A 16,722-nucleotide genomic window follows, 5' to 3' on the forward strand; every position below is an offset into this window, starting at 1 on the left:
GACAGGCTAAACAATTTCCAATCAGGACGTAACTTGTACCCTACATGTATATGAGGGCCAAAACTCTGTCAAAGTTTTTGGCTTGTCAAAAATATTTAAGACACTCATTAAAAGTTACATTTCAAGCACATCTACCAAGTATTAATCAAGTGAGCATTCAGGAGGCTCTACAGTGAAAATTTAACTATTGTGCATTTACAGAATTTATCGCTATTTTTAAACCTAAATGGACACAAGACAGGAACCTTTGACCCTATCAACACAAAAATTTACATACACATATATACAGGCAACATGATCTTGATGGTTGGAAATGTACTGACAGGCATATTTATGCCTTACTACTAGGCTCTCAGCAGGATTTATGTGCTGTATTGCTGCACTCTAAATGTCATTTGGTGAAAAAACTCCGACCCTTAGGTTCTGCTTGATCATGCTGGTCATCCAGCTTGCTCTTAATGGTCATGCTAGTCATCCAAGTAGCTCATTATAGTCATGCTGGTCAACATGTTTTAAGCCTAACTGGCCTCGGATCCCGTAAATCGCCGCTTGCGGCTATATTTATTATTATTATTATTGTAACAATGTAAGAAACAAACCTGCCGCAATGTGTCCAGCAGTGACCTCCATGACATCATCGTAGATCTCCAGCATGTTTTCTAACAAAAATAAAGTGAACATGACTTTTATTAGGGAAGTTTTAGTTGTTAAGATTAGAACTTGCTCACTCATACATTCTCAATTCTCAATGACTGATATTGGTCATTTCATCTGATATCTTTCTCTTTTATATTGCTAGCTTTATACATGGGAAAGTTGAAGAAATATATATATATATTTTTCTGCAGAGATGCAAATAGGCATTAGTGATAGATAAAAAAAAGACAGATAAAAAAAAAGACAGATAAAAAAAAACAGAAGCACACCTGCTGCACTGTCAGGTGTTTGTCCAGCAAAAATGACATCATAACTTAACTGCATTTCCTCAATATCTGCTTTACCTAAAACATATTAGAATAAACTGATAGTACTAATATGTATTTTCAGTTGGCTTTTTATTTCATTTACATATATTTTATTCCTAAAAACATAATTTTATCTTCACATGTGTAAGTGTGTAACATTATTCAGTGGGAAGAAAAGATAAATTGGTGTAATTTATTAACAAAGGAAGAAAATCTACAAAAAAAACACTACTAAAATATAACAATATGAAAAGAGAGTTATCTGACAAGTATTTGATTAACTGCTACATTATTTCTGTAAAGACCAGACATTTCTGCTTTGAGAGAAAAAAAAAACATTTTACTCTTACTTTCAGTTGAGACAGTAATTCTTTTAGGGATGAGCCTGGTGTCAATCTCCTCATAGACAGGCTCAGCTGAAGTCTTCCTCCTCTTAGAGATCACTGTGAGAGAGACAGAGAGAAACATGGAGTCAGTTCAGTAGAAGAGAAGACTGATGACAGATTGAAGTACTAATGATGATTAGAGAAAGTACAGAAAGTGGATTGTAGATGATCTCTGAATCCCCCTACCTCTCCTGAGCACTCTGTTCTGATAAAACAGCACAACCAGAAGCACTAAGGCCAGGAAGAGCACAGATCCCAGAACCAGGAGAGACACTGGATAGATGGAGGGAACAGCTGGTGGAGGAGTTTGTGGAAGTATGATTCTTCTTGTCTGTGGTTGAGAATCTAAAAAACAAATACACAAAATGTATAGACAATTTATACATGAACACAGTCCTTTTATTGGATGTGAATAATTTTGTGATGAATATTATGGAAGATGACATATGAAATGTCTATAAACACAGAATGATCTAGACAGACTGGTGCAAAGCACATACAGACTCTCACTATTGTTACTTTCTATCCTTCCCAAAAACATTACAATTATTAAATGATGGAAACCAAATGTGTGTGACCAACATTATGATCAACAATAGTTACCGAAGTTGCTATCAAGCCTGTTTACAATGGAGAAAAGTGGTCCCTGACCTTGCAAGACAAAATGTCCCATCTGTCCTCTTTTATTATTTAAAGGCAAAGTATGATACAGGAAGCCTAGTGAGTGAGCATAAAATAACAATGTGATGTAAGTATTTTTCTCAAGCATGTGTAAAGTTTCTGTAACAGTTAGGAGGCAAATATATTCAGTTGTGTCTGTTCCTCTGACCTCCACAAGTGACTCCAGCACTGTGGGAGCAGTCAGTGTGGTTCTTCAGGGAATGAGGACAGTCCCACAGGTGAATCTCATTCCCTCTACACTTCACTCCAGATAGTTCCTCCACCAGAACCATCAGCAGCTCTTCTATTAGCACCCAGCGCCGGCCCACAACCCAGCTGCCTGCAGATCACCTGAGCATCCCTGATGTCCCAGAGATCACCACATACATTATTATGATACACCTGCAGCCATCCAGAACAGCTTCCTACTCCTCCCCTCAGCCTCAGAGGAATGTGCTCTACAAACACACCACAGAGGGAAAAAAATGATTATCCATCAAAGTCTTACAAACATTTACAACAGTCGTATATACTGTATGATGAAATATGTTCTTATAGAGATGTGGTAAACCACAAAAAAGCATTGTAAGATGAAAAATATATACAAGCAGAAGAGAGCAGGAGAAAAAAAAACAGAAGTAGCCATAGTAAAAAAAAAAAAGCACTAAAAACTAATATTTTTTTTAAATAAGATATTGCTTCTAATAGAGTGTAGTTTGTCTGTCTTCAGCAAGCTGTCTGTTACACCTGTTATTTCCACCACTAGGGCTGTGCCATATCGTATCAAACGCAAAAAACGATACTATACCGTGAAATATCGTGCCATATCACCCACCCCTAATTATCACTGCAGGGCACCACTGGGGTTGCTGTTTTTATCTGTCCAATATTATTCATTTTACTTTATTATTAATTATATAGATTATATAGAGTGCATTAATAGTATCATGACTTTCTTGATCACTGATGTCTGTTACCATCTGATAAAAAGTCTTGTATTTTTTTATATCGTAGTTTGGGGGGGGGTGCCATATCATATGCAAAAACAGAATGTAATTTTTATTTTGTTTCAGTAGTGCATTTTTAAAATAATATCTTTAATTCAGTGTTTTGTCATATCACCAAGAGTACTGTTATCGCGATAAATGCCATGAAATATCGTGATAGTTTTAGGGCCATATTACCCACCCCCATCCACCACACCTGTCCTGTCTACACCTGAATTCCTCAGACTTACATAGACACTCTGATGGACTCCATTACCCAGAATTCCTCTCTAAACCTTTGTTAAAACTATCACTGTAGAAGTGTTATCTAAAATATGTTAAAGTGCAAAAAAATATGCAAACTACAAATTAAACAGTGCGAGCAAAGACAGTAATTGCTTATTAGTGAAAGCATGCTAGCAGAACATGCAGTCAAAAAGAAAGAAAATGTAGTTTATCAAAGACATGATCATTTTGATAATGATAAGTTTTCTTACTTGAGCACGGTCTCTCATGAGGAGATGAATCACACAGCCAATTTGTCAAATCTAGTGTATTTCCATTCTCTGTGGTAGGACAAAAAATCAAATATGAAATTCCAATTACAAACTACATTAGTTCTAGCATTCTTTAAAGTCTTTAACACCTCATCATATCTGCCTACCTGAGCAGGTAATGCAAGCAACCTCATTGCGATTATCACACCTGTTCTCCCCCCAGGAAGAAGATGGACAGTGCCACAGAATGGAGTCATGTTTCCTACATTTTACATTATCCAGCCAGTTAGGAGCTGATTCCACTCTTGCTTTAGACCAAGACTCACTGCCAGTTCTTCCACAGTTCAGCTCTCGACAGATCAATTTTGCCGTTTCATCAGTCATCCCATTTACACACACATTCCCCCAGGTTCCATTATACAGGTGCTGGTCAACGAATTAGAATAATTTGAAATAGTGCAATCATGAAATTCTTTGAATGCATTTTTTGTGCAGAAAGCAAATCAGGTGTTCACCGCACCTGTCCTACTCGTTAGACTAATCACAGAACTCGTTACCTGGAAAAAAATTTGCTCAGCTGAGCTTTCCAAAAGGCCCATTTAGGCCATATAACTGTGACACTGTTGTTTTATTGAATTAGAATAATGGAGAAACCGTTTCATTGAATTAGAATAATTTTTATTATAATGACAATCATCACTTTCTCAGTATTTTGTGGCTGCCCCCTTGGCTTGTATGACTGCCTGAAGTCTCCGCGGCATCACAGCTTCCCAGGCAGTGGCGATGTTCTGCTTCAGTTGGTCCAGCGTAGTAGGCTTTCTGTCGCGAATTTTCCGCTTGACGATGGCCCAAAGGTTTTCAATGACATTGAGGTCAGGCGAGTTGGCCGGCCATGCCAAAACTTCAAGCTGTTTTTTAGTGAACCAATCTTTGGTCGACTTTGCCGCATGAGCCGGTGCAAGATCCTGTTGAAATATGAAGTCTTCTTCGCCGAACTGTTCCTCAACAGCCGGAATCAGGAACGTTTCCAGAACATCTTGATACACGGCAGCATTGACAGTCTTCTTGAGGAAGCAGAGTTTCCCTACACCTCGAGCGGACATGCATCCCCAGACCATAACGCTCTGGGAAAACTTGACGGATCTTTTCACGCACTCGTGGTTGTAGGTTTCGCCACCACAACGCCAGACACGAGGACCTTGGTCACCGTAGGAGATGCAGATGCGTGATTCGTCACTGAAGACCACTTTCTGCCAGTCTTCAGCAGTCCACTCGCCGTATTCTTTGGCCCACTTCAGCCGCTTCTCCATTTGTTTCTTGTTCAGCATCGGTTTTACTGCTGGAACGCGAGATTTGAAGCCGAGTTCGCGCAGACAACGGTAAGTGGTTGATCTGGAGACGTCAGCGCCGGTCTGCTTGTTCCACAAGTCGGTGAGCTCGGAAGTGGACTTGAACCGGTTGCTGACTGCGATCTTTCTCAGCTGCTTGTTGTCGCGAGCAGAAGTTTTTCGGACGCCGGAACAGTTGGTGCGCTTGCTGCAGTTTTTCTTGAGAGCTTTGCAGACGGAAGACTGGCTGATGCCGAGCTGCTCAGCAATTTTAGTTTGGGTCAAGCCTTGTTGGCGAAGGGCTTGAATTTGAGCCACTATTCCGGTTGAGAGGTCGCGCTGCTTACCCATGATTGATTTTACAACTTAGAAATTCTACTCAACCCTGACTTTATACTGCACAGTGAACACTTCACAGAAAACAAAAATTCGAGCATTTATTCTAATTCAATGAAACGGTTTCTCCATTATTCTAATTCAATAAAACAACAGTGTCACAGTTAAATGGCCTAAATGGGCCTTTTGGAAAGCTCAGCTGAGCAAATTTTTCCAGGTAACGAGTTCTGTGATTAGTCTAATGAGTAGGACCGGTGCGGTGAACACCTGATTTGCTTTCTGCACAAAAAATGCATTCAAAGAATTTCATGATAGCACTATTTCAAATTATTCTAATTCGTTGACCAGCACCTGTAGTACACCTCCAGATTCCCCTCACAGCCCTCAGTCAGTCTGATCTCTTTATACTCTGGCGGGAGAAAGATAGCTAGCTAGTTATGCACATTGATTTAAACGTGCAAAAGTTTCTTCTTTAATTATTCAAAATGTACCTCCAGTTGTACATAGATAGGGCATTGGCACTTGATTACAAGATCATTACAAACTGAGCAATTCAGGATACGAAGTACCTGAGCACACGACTCCTACATCATCCTTGTGTCCACATTCATCCTCTCCACACAGCTGATATCTGCAGTTCCACAGAGACACCTCGTTCCCCTCACACTCCACCTCATTCAGCCAAATGGGTCCAGTTCCAGATCCAAACCGGGCTGGTACTGGTACTGGAGCACTGAGGGCGACTCCACACTGCAGCTGTCTGCAGACCACCTGCGCATCCTCAATATCCCACAATTCATCACTCACTGTCCCCCATGATCCACTGTGGAAAACCTCCAGCCTTCCTGCACAGTCTCCCCCAGAACCAACCAGCCTGATGGAGCTGTGGACTGTGTTAGATGTACCTAAAATTTACACAAATACAAAAGATGTTTTCAAACTCCTTTCACAAGATATGTGTTGTGTATATGTACTCATATTTGCCAAATAATTATTCTCAAATGTTCAAAAATATGGATAATAGAGGCACTTTTGCATGTTATCATACATACAAATAAAATTATACATATATTAACTGTGCAATGCTTACCAGAGCAGGTGATGTAGAGCTGTACTGTGGAGCTGCAGTTAACTGCTTGTGAGCTGCTGCAGTTCCTCAGATGAGCTTCACTCCCAGAGCAGTTGAAACCCGTCACACACATGTAGCTGTGTTCAGGACTGGATGAAGAGGAGCTGGAGATGTTGAGTACAGAACCACAGCCCAGCTGTCTGCAGACCACAGAGGCCTCAGACTCACTCCAGGAGTCCAGCAGAACTCTCCTCCAGTCCTGCCTGAAGAACACCTCCACCTCCCCCTCACACTCCATTCCTCCAGACAACCGCACTCCTCCCTCATGAGACGCCAGAGAAGAACCTGAAGAGAAAAAAATATATTACTTGGCTTAAAATGAGGGAGTAATAAACTTTCAGTTAGTTATTATACATTGATCATCAAAAAACACTGCACCCAGAAGAAAGCATCAGATTACAAGGCTAGTCAGAAGAAAGATGTGCTATGCCATGGCTAAACACATTGACAGGTCAATCCACTAATCCACTAAAAAGTGCTGGATACTGTTGGACCCACGATCAGCACTCTACCACATCGCAAAATCACATTAGTGAAAGCACATTAGGAATGCCACACATCTGACATGTGTGTGTATGTGTAGTTCCTTAAATATTACTCATCTTAGTCTAAATGAAATAATTTATTATTCCTCACACTGCCTGTAAATCAATGGTAGACATTAAAAAAAAACAACAACATACTTGTAGTTTTAAATAAAAAAATAAGACTTTGTAAGTTTCTTTTAAAATGGTCACCAAAAACAATTCAACATAGTCAAAGTCTAAACATTTTTTCATATGTATAAAACTTTTGCTTTTTGACTTCTCTGCAGCACTCCTTGTAAACTTAAAAAGTCTGGTTAGCCCTCAAGGACATAAATGACAAATCAAATTAAAGGTTTCTTAATGTTTTAATGTCTTAATATCTTTTTTCATAATATTGTCTGTTATCTGAATTTGGTGGATGTGTGTTTTTGTCAGTGTTTTGTGTGAAATTGACAAAAGGAAGTGAAATACCTACCAGAACATGCCAGTCCCACATCATTTTCATGGGAGCAGTTGTGTTTGAGTGAAGATGATTTTGGACAGAAGTGAATCTGTGATTCGCTGCCTCTACACTGAAGCTCCTCTGACCACACCTGACCCTCCCCTCTACCAAAAGCAGCTGCTCCCAGAACCTCCACAGGAGAACCACAGCCCAGCTCTCGACACACAACCTCTGCACCCTGCTGGTCAAAGTCAGCATCACACACTGTGACCCAGCTCTCTCCATGAAGAACCTCCACTCTCCCAGAGCAGCGAGATCTGCCCACCAATCTGACCCCTAAATTAGTTTAAGAGAAAGAGAACATGTACATTAACATTAACACACAGCATTAAGTACTTGGAAACCTTAAGAAGTTCCACAGGGTTCTACTGTAGGACCGATGAAACTAATATTAGTGAAGAACTGATGACAGTGAAAAACTGCAGTGTGGGCTTACACATGGAGTCAATTAACAGTTTAAGCACTAAACACAAACAAATGTACTAATTAACTGCTTAAAATATATAAAGATAAAAACTCTGGCCATGTACCACTGAACTAAGGTGTAACTGTAATTAACTAAAAAATATTAACGCCTGTTTCTTTGTGAATGGGACTTCTGCATGGAAATCCATTATTTTCTACCAGAAAGGAAAGATTACAAAAATGTATTTCTCCATCATGCCTACAGCAATAGTCCTTCTATAATTAAGTATTGTCTTATAGTGAAAATCACTTTTCATCTCCATATAATAATTTGACTTAGTATATCAAGTTATTACCTACATTTAAGTACTAGTAAGACCCGGTAAGTATTTTGAATGTGCTAGTTCATACAGAGAAATCACACTGTAAGTTATGGGAACTTAAGCTCTAAAACACAGGCTGTATTATAAGTGTTAACTAGGTTTATTACAGCTTATAGTTTTCTTCTATACAGTAATTTGCCACATTATTTTTTAAACGCAAAACCAGGTCTGAGATTGAGCAAACAGTGACTGATCTAGTGGTCTTAACCAAATAAAAGTGGGTTAATATAGGTGAAAGTAGGTCATGATTATGGCAGATTAGGAAGAAATGCTATAATAAATAAATTGTGCACAACTGATATACATTCCAACGACAAGTATTTTAGGATTTAGGAGAGCTCACCTGAACAGATGACTCCAGCAAGTCGATTACAAATTTGTTCCACCCATCCAGCTGATCTACAGTGCTTCACTGAAGACTCTGATCCACTACAGTTCACATCATCCATCCAGGCTGATCTTGGTCCAAACTGAACATTTTTAAATACAGCCTGCCCACAGCCCAGCTCTCTACACACCACTGCAGCATCTCTTATATCCCAGTTTTTACCACACACTGATCTCCATGTTCTGTTATAAAAAACCTCCACTCTCCCAGCACAGCGATGGCCACCATCCACCAACCTCACACTGTCTGTACAACAGAGAGAGAAAGAGAGAGAGGAAAAGATGTAGAAATCTGAAAAATCAGACTGAATCTCAAAATTAATACATAAGCCATTTAGCTCTTACCAGCACACACCAGTCCCACATCATTATCATGGGAGCAGTTGTGTTTGAGTGAAGATGATTATGGACAGAAGTGAATCTGTGATTCGCTGCCTCTACACTGAAGCTCCTCTGACCACACCTGACCCTCCCCTCTACCAAAAGCAGCTGCTCCCAGAACCTCCACAGGAGAACCACAGCCCAGCTCTCGACACACAACCTCTGCATCCTGCTGGTCAAAGTCAGCATCACACACTGTGACCCAGCTCTCTCCATGAAGAACCTCCACTCTCCCTGAGCAGTGAGATCTGCCCACCAGTCTGACTTCTACAATGTGTTTATAAGAGCAAAGAGAACATGTACGTTAATATTAACACACAGCATTGGGAGGGCTGGGAGGTTAATTTGAATAGAAGGGAATTAAATTATATGGGGCAGTGATTTTTATATTTTGCACTTTTCATTAACTGAAATACAAGGATTTTAAATATATATATATATATATATTATTTCTTAGTTGCTAATTCTAAACCAAAGCATTCAAAACCACCTCTGTAATAATCCATTTATTAAGTGTATGAAAGTGAATTTAGGTTCAGGCTTAAACTTTTCATGTTACAAAGACGTTTTTTTTTACAGGGGTGTATATAAAACAATAATAATTAATTCAGTACATTCCAACACAGGCCTCATCACATTTGTTTACATCTCTGTGTAATATGTTTTATTTTTTTGCATCTTACCTGCACAAACAGCACCAGCGTCTTCATCATGATTAGGTACATCTCTGTCTACCCCAATCATACGACCTACAGTTCTTCAGTGAAGACTCTGATCCAGCACAGTTAGCATATTCCACCCAGATCGGTCCTGATCCTGATCCAAAGCGAGCTCTCCGTGGTGCCTCTATGGCTTCCCCACAGCCCAGCTCTCTACACACCACTGCAGCATCTCTCATATCCCAGTAATCATCACACACTGTTCCCCAATGTCCTCTATGAAGAACTTCCACTCTCCCAGCACAGCGGCTCCCACCATCCACCAACCTCATACTGTCTGTGTGGAGAAAAAAACAAACACACTGATAATCAGAGAATAATTACACTTATACTCAAATAATAATACTCAAACAAGGCTGAAATACATTTAAACCAAATCATGGACATCAAAAGCTCCCATTTAGAGATCATAAGAAATCAGTTCACTAATTTATACTTCTATAGCAATACTAAAATGGGTTGACTGGATGATAGCAAAGTGTAAATCACATGAATGTAAGATCAAAAAGTAAATATATACCCCCCCCCGGTCTCTCCTGAAGTTCTGCGCCAGCAACACACCACCCACCCCCCCCAGTCTCTCCTGAAGTTCTGCGCCAGCACCCCCCCCCCCCCGTTCTCAACCTGAAGTACTGCGCCAGCACCCCCCCACCCCTGTTCTCACCTGAAGTAATGCGCCAGCGCCCCCTCCCCCTTAACTGGGGTGACGTGACATCTCGCATATATTTAAAGGGTGTCGTGATAGAAAAAAGGTTGAGAAACGCTGTGTTAGACAATAGTACCCTGCCTGCTCTTATGTATTGAGATGAAATCCTTGAACCCATTGTAAAACCCTACGCTGGCGCAGTGAGTCCGTGGTTTCTCACGGTGCACGACAATCCCCGGCCCGATGTGGAGAAAGTAGTTAAGTTCTTCGAGGATAAAGGAATTTATACCATTCACTGCCTTTCCAAGAACATCCTAACAGAAAAAGAGGCCAGTATACATACAGTCCACAAAGTTAGTTTAAACATGCTGTGTATATATATATATATAAAAAAAACTCCCACACACCAAAGGATATTAACTCACCTCAACATGCCTTTTGCAATCCTTTAGTTACCCCTGGGCAATCCTAAAATCACTATTACAAACTGTACAGTAGGCAAGACATTGTTTTTAACTTGTGCCAGACATGGATATACTGGAGTAGTCAAAGATAAATTGAATTTAGCATTAGCATTACCCGCTAACCACGCTCACTATTTTCCCGTTCAGGGGTGAGTCTTATCGGCCTGAAGCCTGATGCTAACTGCTAAAACACTTCAGAACCCTACACATATTGCATGGAACTTTTTTCTGTAAAACAAAATATATATATATGTTTTTTCTTCTGCATTAAAAATTCTAACACACATTCAGTATATGTCAACTTACCTGAGAGAAGCTCCTCATCTACGTCCTCATATCCTGAATGCTGATCTTCAGAGATAAAACTTCCTGTTAAAGGAGATCAGAACAGTCAGAATGCCAAAGTTCAATTATTTAATCAAAATCTACAGCAAAAAAAATGTATTTGTAAGTCTGAAAATGAGATGAGGCTTTAAGCCCAATCCCATTTCACTCCATGGCCCTACCACTTACCCCAACCATTCTTTGAGTGTAAAGGGTGAAATCCTCCCCATAAGAATTGGGACAACACTTCATGCACCAGATACGTCATCAGAAGCACTAAGGTTCAGTAACCTAGCTAATTTTATGGCATTGTATGTCTTCAGAAAGGTTGGTGATTAAGGAACAATTGTCAATTTCTTAATTCCTGTTATGGGGAGCTTGGATTAGCTTTCATTTTATTTAATTGTTCTGTTCCGCCTTAAATGATGCAGCCTCTGCTGTCTCTTGCACCATTTAAGGTGAAATGGGAAAGTTGGCTAACAAACCCCATCCCTTTCCTCTGCTTTTTAACAGCAGTACAGGCCTGAATTGATAGTAACAGATATGTAATTCTTCCTATTATAGTCAGTGGAGTAACACATATTATTTTGAACCTGTAAGATAAGGTAACAATGCTACAATTGATTTACTGCATGTAGTTTTTTCATTTATAGTCATTTAAACACTCAGAATTGCTATTTGATATCTGACCTTAGATCCACTTTACATACTGTGTGAAACTATAGACTGCCTTCAGTGAAACTCTCTACATATAATTTACCTCTTTCAGTATATCTGTTAGTGACACATTTATGGTTAACCTCTTCATAGACTGCCTCAAGCAGAGTCTTCCTCCTCGCCTTAGAAATCACTGTGAGAGAGAAAGAAAGAAACATGGAGTCAGTTCAGTAGAAGAGAAGACTGATGACAGATTGAAGGACTAATGATGATTATAGAAAGTACAGAAAGTGGATTTTAGATGATCTCTAAATCTCCCTACCTCTCCTGAGCACTCTGTTCTGATAAAACAGCACAACCAGAAGCACTAAGGCCAGGAAGAGCACAGATCCCAGAACCAGGAGAGACACTGGATAGATTTATGGAAAATTAGATGATGGATTTTTTGAAGGAGGGACTGTCTTTTTCTCTGTTAGCTGTGCTGGTACTGAAAACACAGAATAAAAACACTGTTGAACACTGCATAGTGTTGTTTAAACTTAAAAAAAAATCACACAGGAACTAATTAAAAGAGTACCTGTGGTGTAAGTTGTAGTTGTTTCAGATGAAAAAGGTAATGTGACAAATATGTCTGAAAGAAATATCATAAAAATGGTCAAGAAAAAGAGGTTACAGAAGGAGAAAGAGATTAGAGCAGCATTATTTAAGAAATGGTATTTATTGTTTTTGTGTTTATTGTCTTTGAAACAAAAGAAGTATATGGCTGACATGGTAATATTGTAGGTATTTTCAAAAATATTGTTGCATTATTGTCTGCCAATGTTACTTAGTGTATTTATCAGTGTTGTGAGCCTAAATCAGCCATAATATAAATGCTATTCTCCCTTTTACAGGTCAGAGGAGCACAATAATAATAATATTGAACCTGACTGAAATACAGAGTACACTGCTTAACATAACCATAGTTATCTTAAGAGAAGTTAATACTAGATTAAAAAATGTTCTCGCACACCTGCACAGGTGACTCCAGCACTGTGGGAGCAGCCAGTGTGGATCTTCAGGGAATGAGGACAGTCCCACAGGTGAATCTCATTCCCTCTACACTTCACTCTGTCCACCAGAACCATCAACAGCTCTTCTATTAGCACTCAGCGCCGGCCCACAACCCAGCTGCCTGCAGACCACCTGAGCATCCCTGATGTCCCACAGATCAGCACATATAGACCCCCACTCAGCATTATGATACACCTCCAACCTCCCAGAACAGATTTCCTCTCCTCCTCTCAACCTAATAGGCATGTAATCTACATCACACATGAACAGACACATGAATAATATTACATTTTTATAACAAAACTACAGCAAACTGCATTAGTGTTTTTATTTAATCAGTTTTCACTCAAATCAAAGATCAACTGATGAAAAGGGAAGTTTAGAATTATTTGACAAAACAAGTTAGAATGTAGGCACGAACAAATCTGATTAATATGTATACTTATTCAAGTAGTGAATGGAGTGGTAGTCAAATATTCGTACTTGAGCACTGACCCTGGTTTGGAAATAAGAAGAATTTTTGAAGGTTTTCAAATGCAAGCTGTTTCTTCTCTCCTAGAAATGGAGACACATGCTATAAATACTACAAAAATCAAATCAATACTACTAAACTCATTACTAAAATAATGATCTCAGCAATAACAAATGAGAGTTTCAATTGAGCGGCAAACCCCCTCATTTCACACCAACGCACAGAATTAAAAGTCAGTCTGGTTGTGCTGATTCTCAAATAACACCAGGCATTCTAACAGGGCGCACAGGAAACTTCAAGCTGCACCAGACTGCTCTTTTTCTCTAACCCCACCGAACTATTCCAGCAATGACAAAAACAATTTTTCAGTGCGATTTTCGGACAGAACAGGCTCCTATTAGTAATTTGTAAGTCACTTTGGACAAAAGCATCTGCCAAATGTAATGTAATTCAATGGAAAATATCTTATTATTTCACTCACAAATGTAATTTTTTCTGATACACTTTACACTTTTTATTAAAATGTGTTCCCAGCATGACCAGATGAGTGTAAAAAGCACAGCAAGGTGTAGCTTGTAGTCCCAAAAAAACTCAAGCAATGCTGCACACATACATTGCCATGAAGAAGTATTTGCCGCCTACAGATATACTGATATTTTTCTGATTATTAAAATAACTTTAACATCAGACAAAGATAACCCGAGTAAACATAAAAAAGCTAATTTTAAATGATCAGGAATAAAGGAATTTAAAGAATTTCTTGATTCTACAGGTCTGGCAGTAATCAGGCCTGGTTGAGTTAAGTGAAATTGAATACTCATCTATCCAAAAAGTGTAATTAATCACATTTTATTTTTTAGGGGGTGTTTGGATATTTTTTTTTCCCTTAATAAATAAAATTATTATTTTTTATATTTACTCAGGTTGTATACACTTACACAGGGAAAGAGGATGAGGAAAAGTGAGGGTGATCTGGTCACCACAACACTTTCTTTCAACACAACTTTCCATGAAAAACTGTTTTTACTCATGCTCATCTACTACAAAGAAAAACAACATACCGGAGCAGGTAATGTGAGTCACCTCACTGCTTCTATCACAATTGTTCTGACTCCAGGATGAAGATGGACAGTGAAACAGAGTAGAGTCATGTTTCCTACATTTTACATCATCCAGCCAGTTAGGAGCTGATTCCACTCGTGCTTTGGTAGCTCTCTCAGTCTTAAATCTTCCACAGTTCAGCTCCCGACAGATGAGACCCATTGTTTCTACATCCATCCCATTGTTACACACATTCCCCCAGGTTCCATTATAGAACACCTCCAGATTCCCCTCACAGCCCTCAGTCAGTCTGATCTCTTTATACTCTGATGAGAGAAAATGCTGTATGTTAGACCCTGGAGTTTTCATGTAGTTTAAAACAAACTTAATGAATCTACACTATTAGTTAAAAGTTTTAGAACACCCCCATTTTTTGCCATTTAAGCTCTCCAGTGCAGTTAATAAACTGAAATGGTACAAAATCCAGTGTGCTCAAATGGTACAAAAGTTAGCAGTGCCAGGGCCTTTAAACAGAAAAGGACCCCCAAAAAGTGTATATTGTATAAAAAAAAAAAAAAAAAAAAAAAAAAAAAAAAACTGAATATATTTGTTTTAAAGAAAGCTTTGGAAATTGGCGCAAAAATAAGAATAAATTAAGTCTTAGTCTGTAGTAAAGTTAGAAGAGAATGTGTTACTGCACTCTACTGCTGACTTTGTAGTAAACTGCACTTTTATCATAATACCTAAAAAAAGACACCAAAATACAGATCAATTTGAAACAATTTAGTTTGCCCTTTAGATACCGTACATTCTGACACATTCAAAAAAACAAGAAAAAAAAAGGTACAGGAAGAGGTCTGGCTGACCCACATGGCAACAACTTTAGATTGGTTTAACAAGTCTTATTTTAACAGTTTAACTAAGTCTCACTTTCAGCACTGAAGAGAAAATTTAGAGGTCTGACAGGTGAAGTGTTCAATGTAAGAACACCAGCAATCAGCACACTGTACCTGAGCAGACGACTCCTACATCATCCTTGTGTCCACATTCATCCTCTCCACACAGCTGATATCTGCAGTTCCACAGAGATGCCTCGTTCCCCTCACACTCCACCTCATTCAGCCATATGGGTCCAGTTCCAGATCCAAACCGGGCTGGTACTGGTACTGGAGCACTGAGGGCGACTCCACACTGCAGCTGTCTGCAGACCACCTGCGCATCCTCAATATCCCAAAATTCATCACTCACTGTCCCCCATGATCCACTGTGGAAAACCTCCAGCCTTCCTGCACAGTCTCCCCCAGAACCAACCAGCCTGATGAAGCTGTAGCCTAAAATTAAGAGAAACCAGTTCAAAGTATGATTTCTTAGTTCACCCGTAGTCACATGATGATTGGTTCAGTTCAGATTCATAATAATTATAATAACCCTTACAATAAAACAAAATAAAAAAATTCCCCCTAACAACAGGCATTATTCACTACAACTCCAAATAATTTGAATTAATGTACCAGAGCAGGTGATGTAGAGCTGTTCTGTGGAGCTGCAGTTAACTGCTTGTGAGCTGCTGCAGTTCCTCAGATGAGCTTCACTCCCAGAGCAGTTGAAACCCATCAGGACTGGATGAAGAGGAGCTGGAGGTGTTGAGTACAGAACCACAGCCCAGCTGTCTGCAGACCACAGAGGCCTCAGACTCACTCCAGGAGTCCAGCAGAACTCTCCTCCACTCCTGCCTGAAGAAAACCTCTACCTCCCCCTCACACTCCATCCCTCCAGTCAATCTCAATACACCCACACGAGACGCCAGAGAAGAACCTGAAAGTACCACAAATATATTTTAGATTTTACAGGCTTAATAAGATTGTTTTTACAGCACTTGAAATAAATCAGATTTAGAAATTAAACACATTGTTTTTTTACAGGTACTGCTGCATTAGCTGAGCTATATATGGAGCAAAATTAGAAATTGATTTTCAGAAATCAAAATTGTCTATGGAAATGTATATTCATGTTCAAAACTGAGATACATTAGTAAATTAATTGAAGTGAAGTAAAAAAAATATATATATATAAGAACATTATAAGGGCACTTCCTCCTAAAATCACTTTACAGCCCATTGATAAGAATGTTTAAGATTCTTAAAAGCTTACCACTGCAGATGAGTCCAACATCCTGTTTATGAGAGCATGCAGTTCGACTCCATGATGAAATGGGACATTTTAACAGGCGTGTTTCGTTCCCCTGACAATCAAACACATCCGCCCAGATCCGGCCACTCCCCTCCCCAAACCAGTCTGACCCCAACACAGCCACAGCACTCCCACACTTCAGCTGAGCACAGAGGACACTGGCAGCTCTCATATCCCAGCTTACATCACACACTGTACCCCACTCACTGAGGTACTGGAGCTCCACTTGACCAGAACAGGAGTCTGAGCCGTTCATCAGCCGAGCCTGAGTATGACCTGAATTT

At 39.5% G+C, this 16,722-nt stretch overlaps 2 protein-coding genes across 3 annotated transcripts in view; both read right to left on the reverse strand.

The window, feature by feature from the left end:
* Positions 1-16,722, reverse strand: part of LOC125793887 (scavenger receptor cysteine-rich type 1 protein M130-like) — a 33,043-nt gene that overhangs the window by 14,000 nt on the left and 2,321 nt on the right. The window contains exons 2-10 of the mRNA XM_049473425.1: positions 8,837-8,993; positions 8,448-8,738; positions 7,290-7,592; positions 6,249-6,572; positions 5,728-6,063; positions 3,495-3,563; positions 1,538-1,696; positions 1,316-1,408; positions 600-659 (exon numbers count right to left, since the gene is read on the reverse strand). Of these exons, the coding sequence (XP_049329382.1) occupies positions 600-659; positions 1,316-1,408; positions 1,538-1,696; positions 3,495-3,563; positions 5,728-6,063; positions 6,249-6,572; positions 7,290-7,592; positions 8,448-8,553 (1,450 nt within the window). The 5' untranslated portion in view covers positions 8,554-8,738; positions 8,837-8,993. The remainder of the gene's footprint in view (positions 1-599; positions 660-1,315; positions 1,409-1,537; positions 1,697-3,494; positions 3,564-5,727; positions 6,064-6,248; positions 6,573-7,289; positions 7,593-8,447; positions 8,739-8,836; positions 8,994-16,722) is intronic.
* Positions 10,630-16,038, reverse strand: LOC111190920 (scavenger receptor cysteine-rich type 1 protein M130-like). Of its 2 annotated transcripts, XM_049473428.1 has the most exons (9): positions 15,760-16,034; positions 15,259-15,579; positions 14,269-14,574; positions 13,219-13,290; positions 12,695-12,986; positions 12,260-12,313; positions 12,005-12,169; positions 11,786-11,875; positions 10,630-11,070 (listed from the first exon to the last, which is right to left on the reverse strand). In XM_049473428.1, the coding sequence occupies exons 1-5, from the start codon at positions 15,860-15,862 to the stop codon at positions 12,781-12,783; spliced, it is 1,008 nt and encodes a 335-aa protein (XP_049329385.1). In that variant the 5' UTR covers positions 15,863-16,034; the 3' UTR covers positions 10,630-11,070; positions 11,786-11,875; positions 12,005-12,169; positions 12,260-12,313; positions 12,695-12,780. The 2 variants fall into 2 exon arrangements, with proteins under 2 accessions (XP_049329385.1, XP_049329386.1); XM_049473429.1 differs by lacking the exons at positions 10,630-11,070; positions 11,786-11,875; positions 12,005-12,169; positions 12,260-12,313 and having other exon boundaries at positions 12,844-12,986; positions 13,219-13,231; positions 15,760-16,038.

The sequence above is a fragment of the Astyanax mexicanus genome, chromosome 2 (genome assembly GCF_023375975.1).
Source record: "Astyanax mexicanus isolate ESR-SI-001 chromosome 2, AstMex3_surface, whole genome shotgun sequence".
Lineage (NCBI taxonomy): Eukaryota > Metazoa > Chordata > Actinopteri > Characiformes > Acestrorhamphidae > Astyanax > Astyanax mexicanus.

What these genes read in the sequence shown, in the direction of transcription:
- LOC111190920 (XM_049473428.1), bottom strand. Translation starts at nt 15,862, where the DNA reads ATGGGTTTCAACTGCTCTGGGAGTGAAGCTCATCTGAGGAACTGCAGC. An exon ending in TGTAGGAGTCGTCTGCTCAG is followed by an intron (nt 14,575 to 15,258) that starts GTACAGTGTGCT and finishes TTCTCTCATCAG; the next exon opens with AGTATAAAGAGATCAGACTG. An exon ending in AAACCAGGGTCAGTGCTCAA is followed by an intron (nt 12,987 to 13,218) that starts GTACGAATATTT and finishes TGTGTGATGTAG; the next exon opens with ATTACATGCCTATTAGGTTG.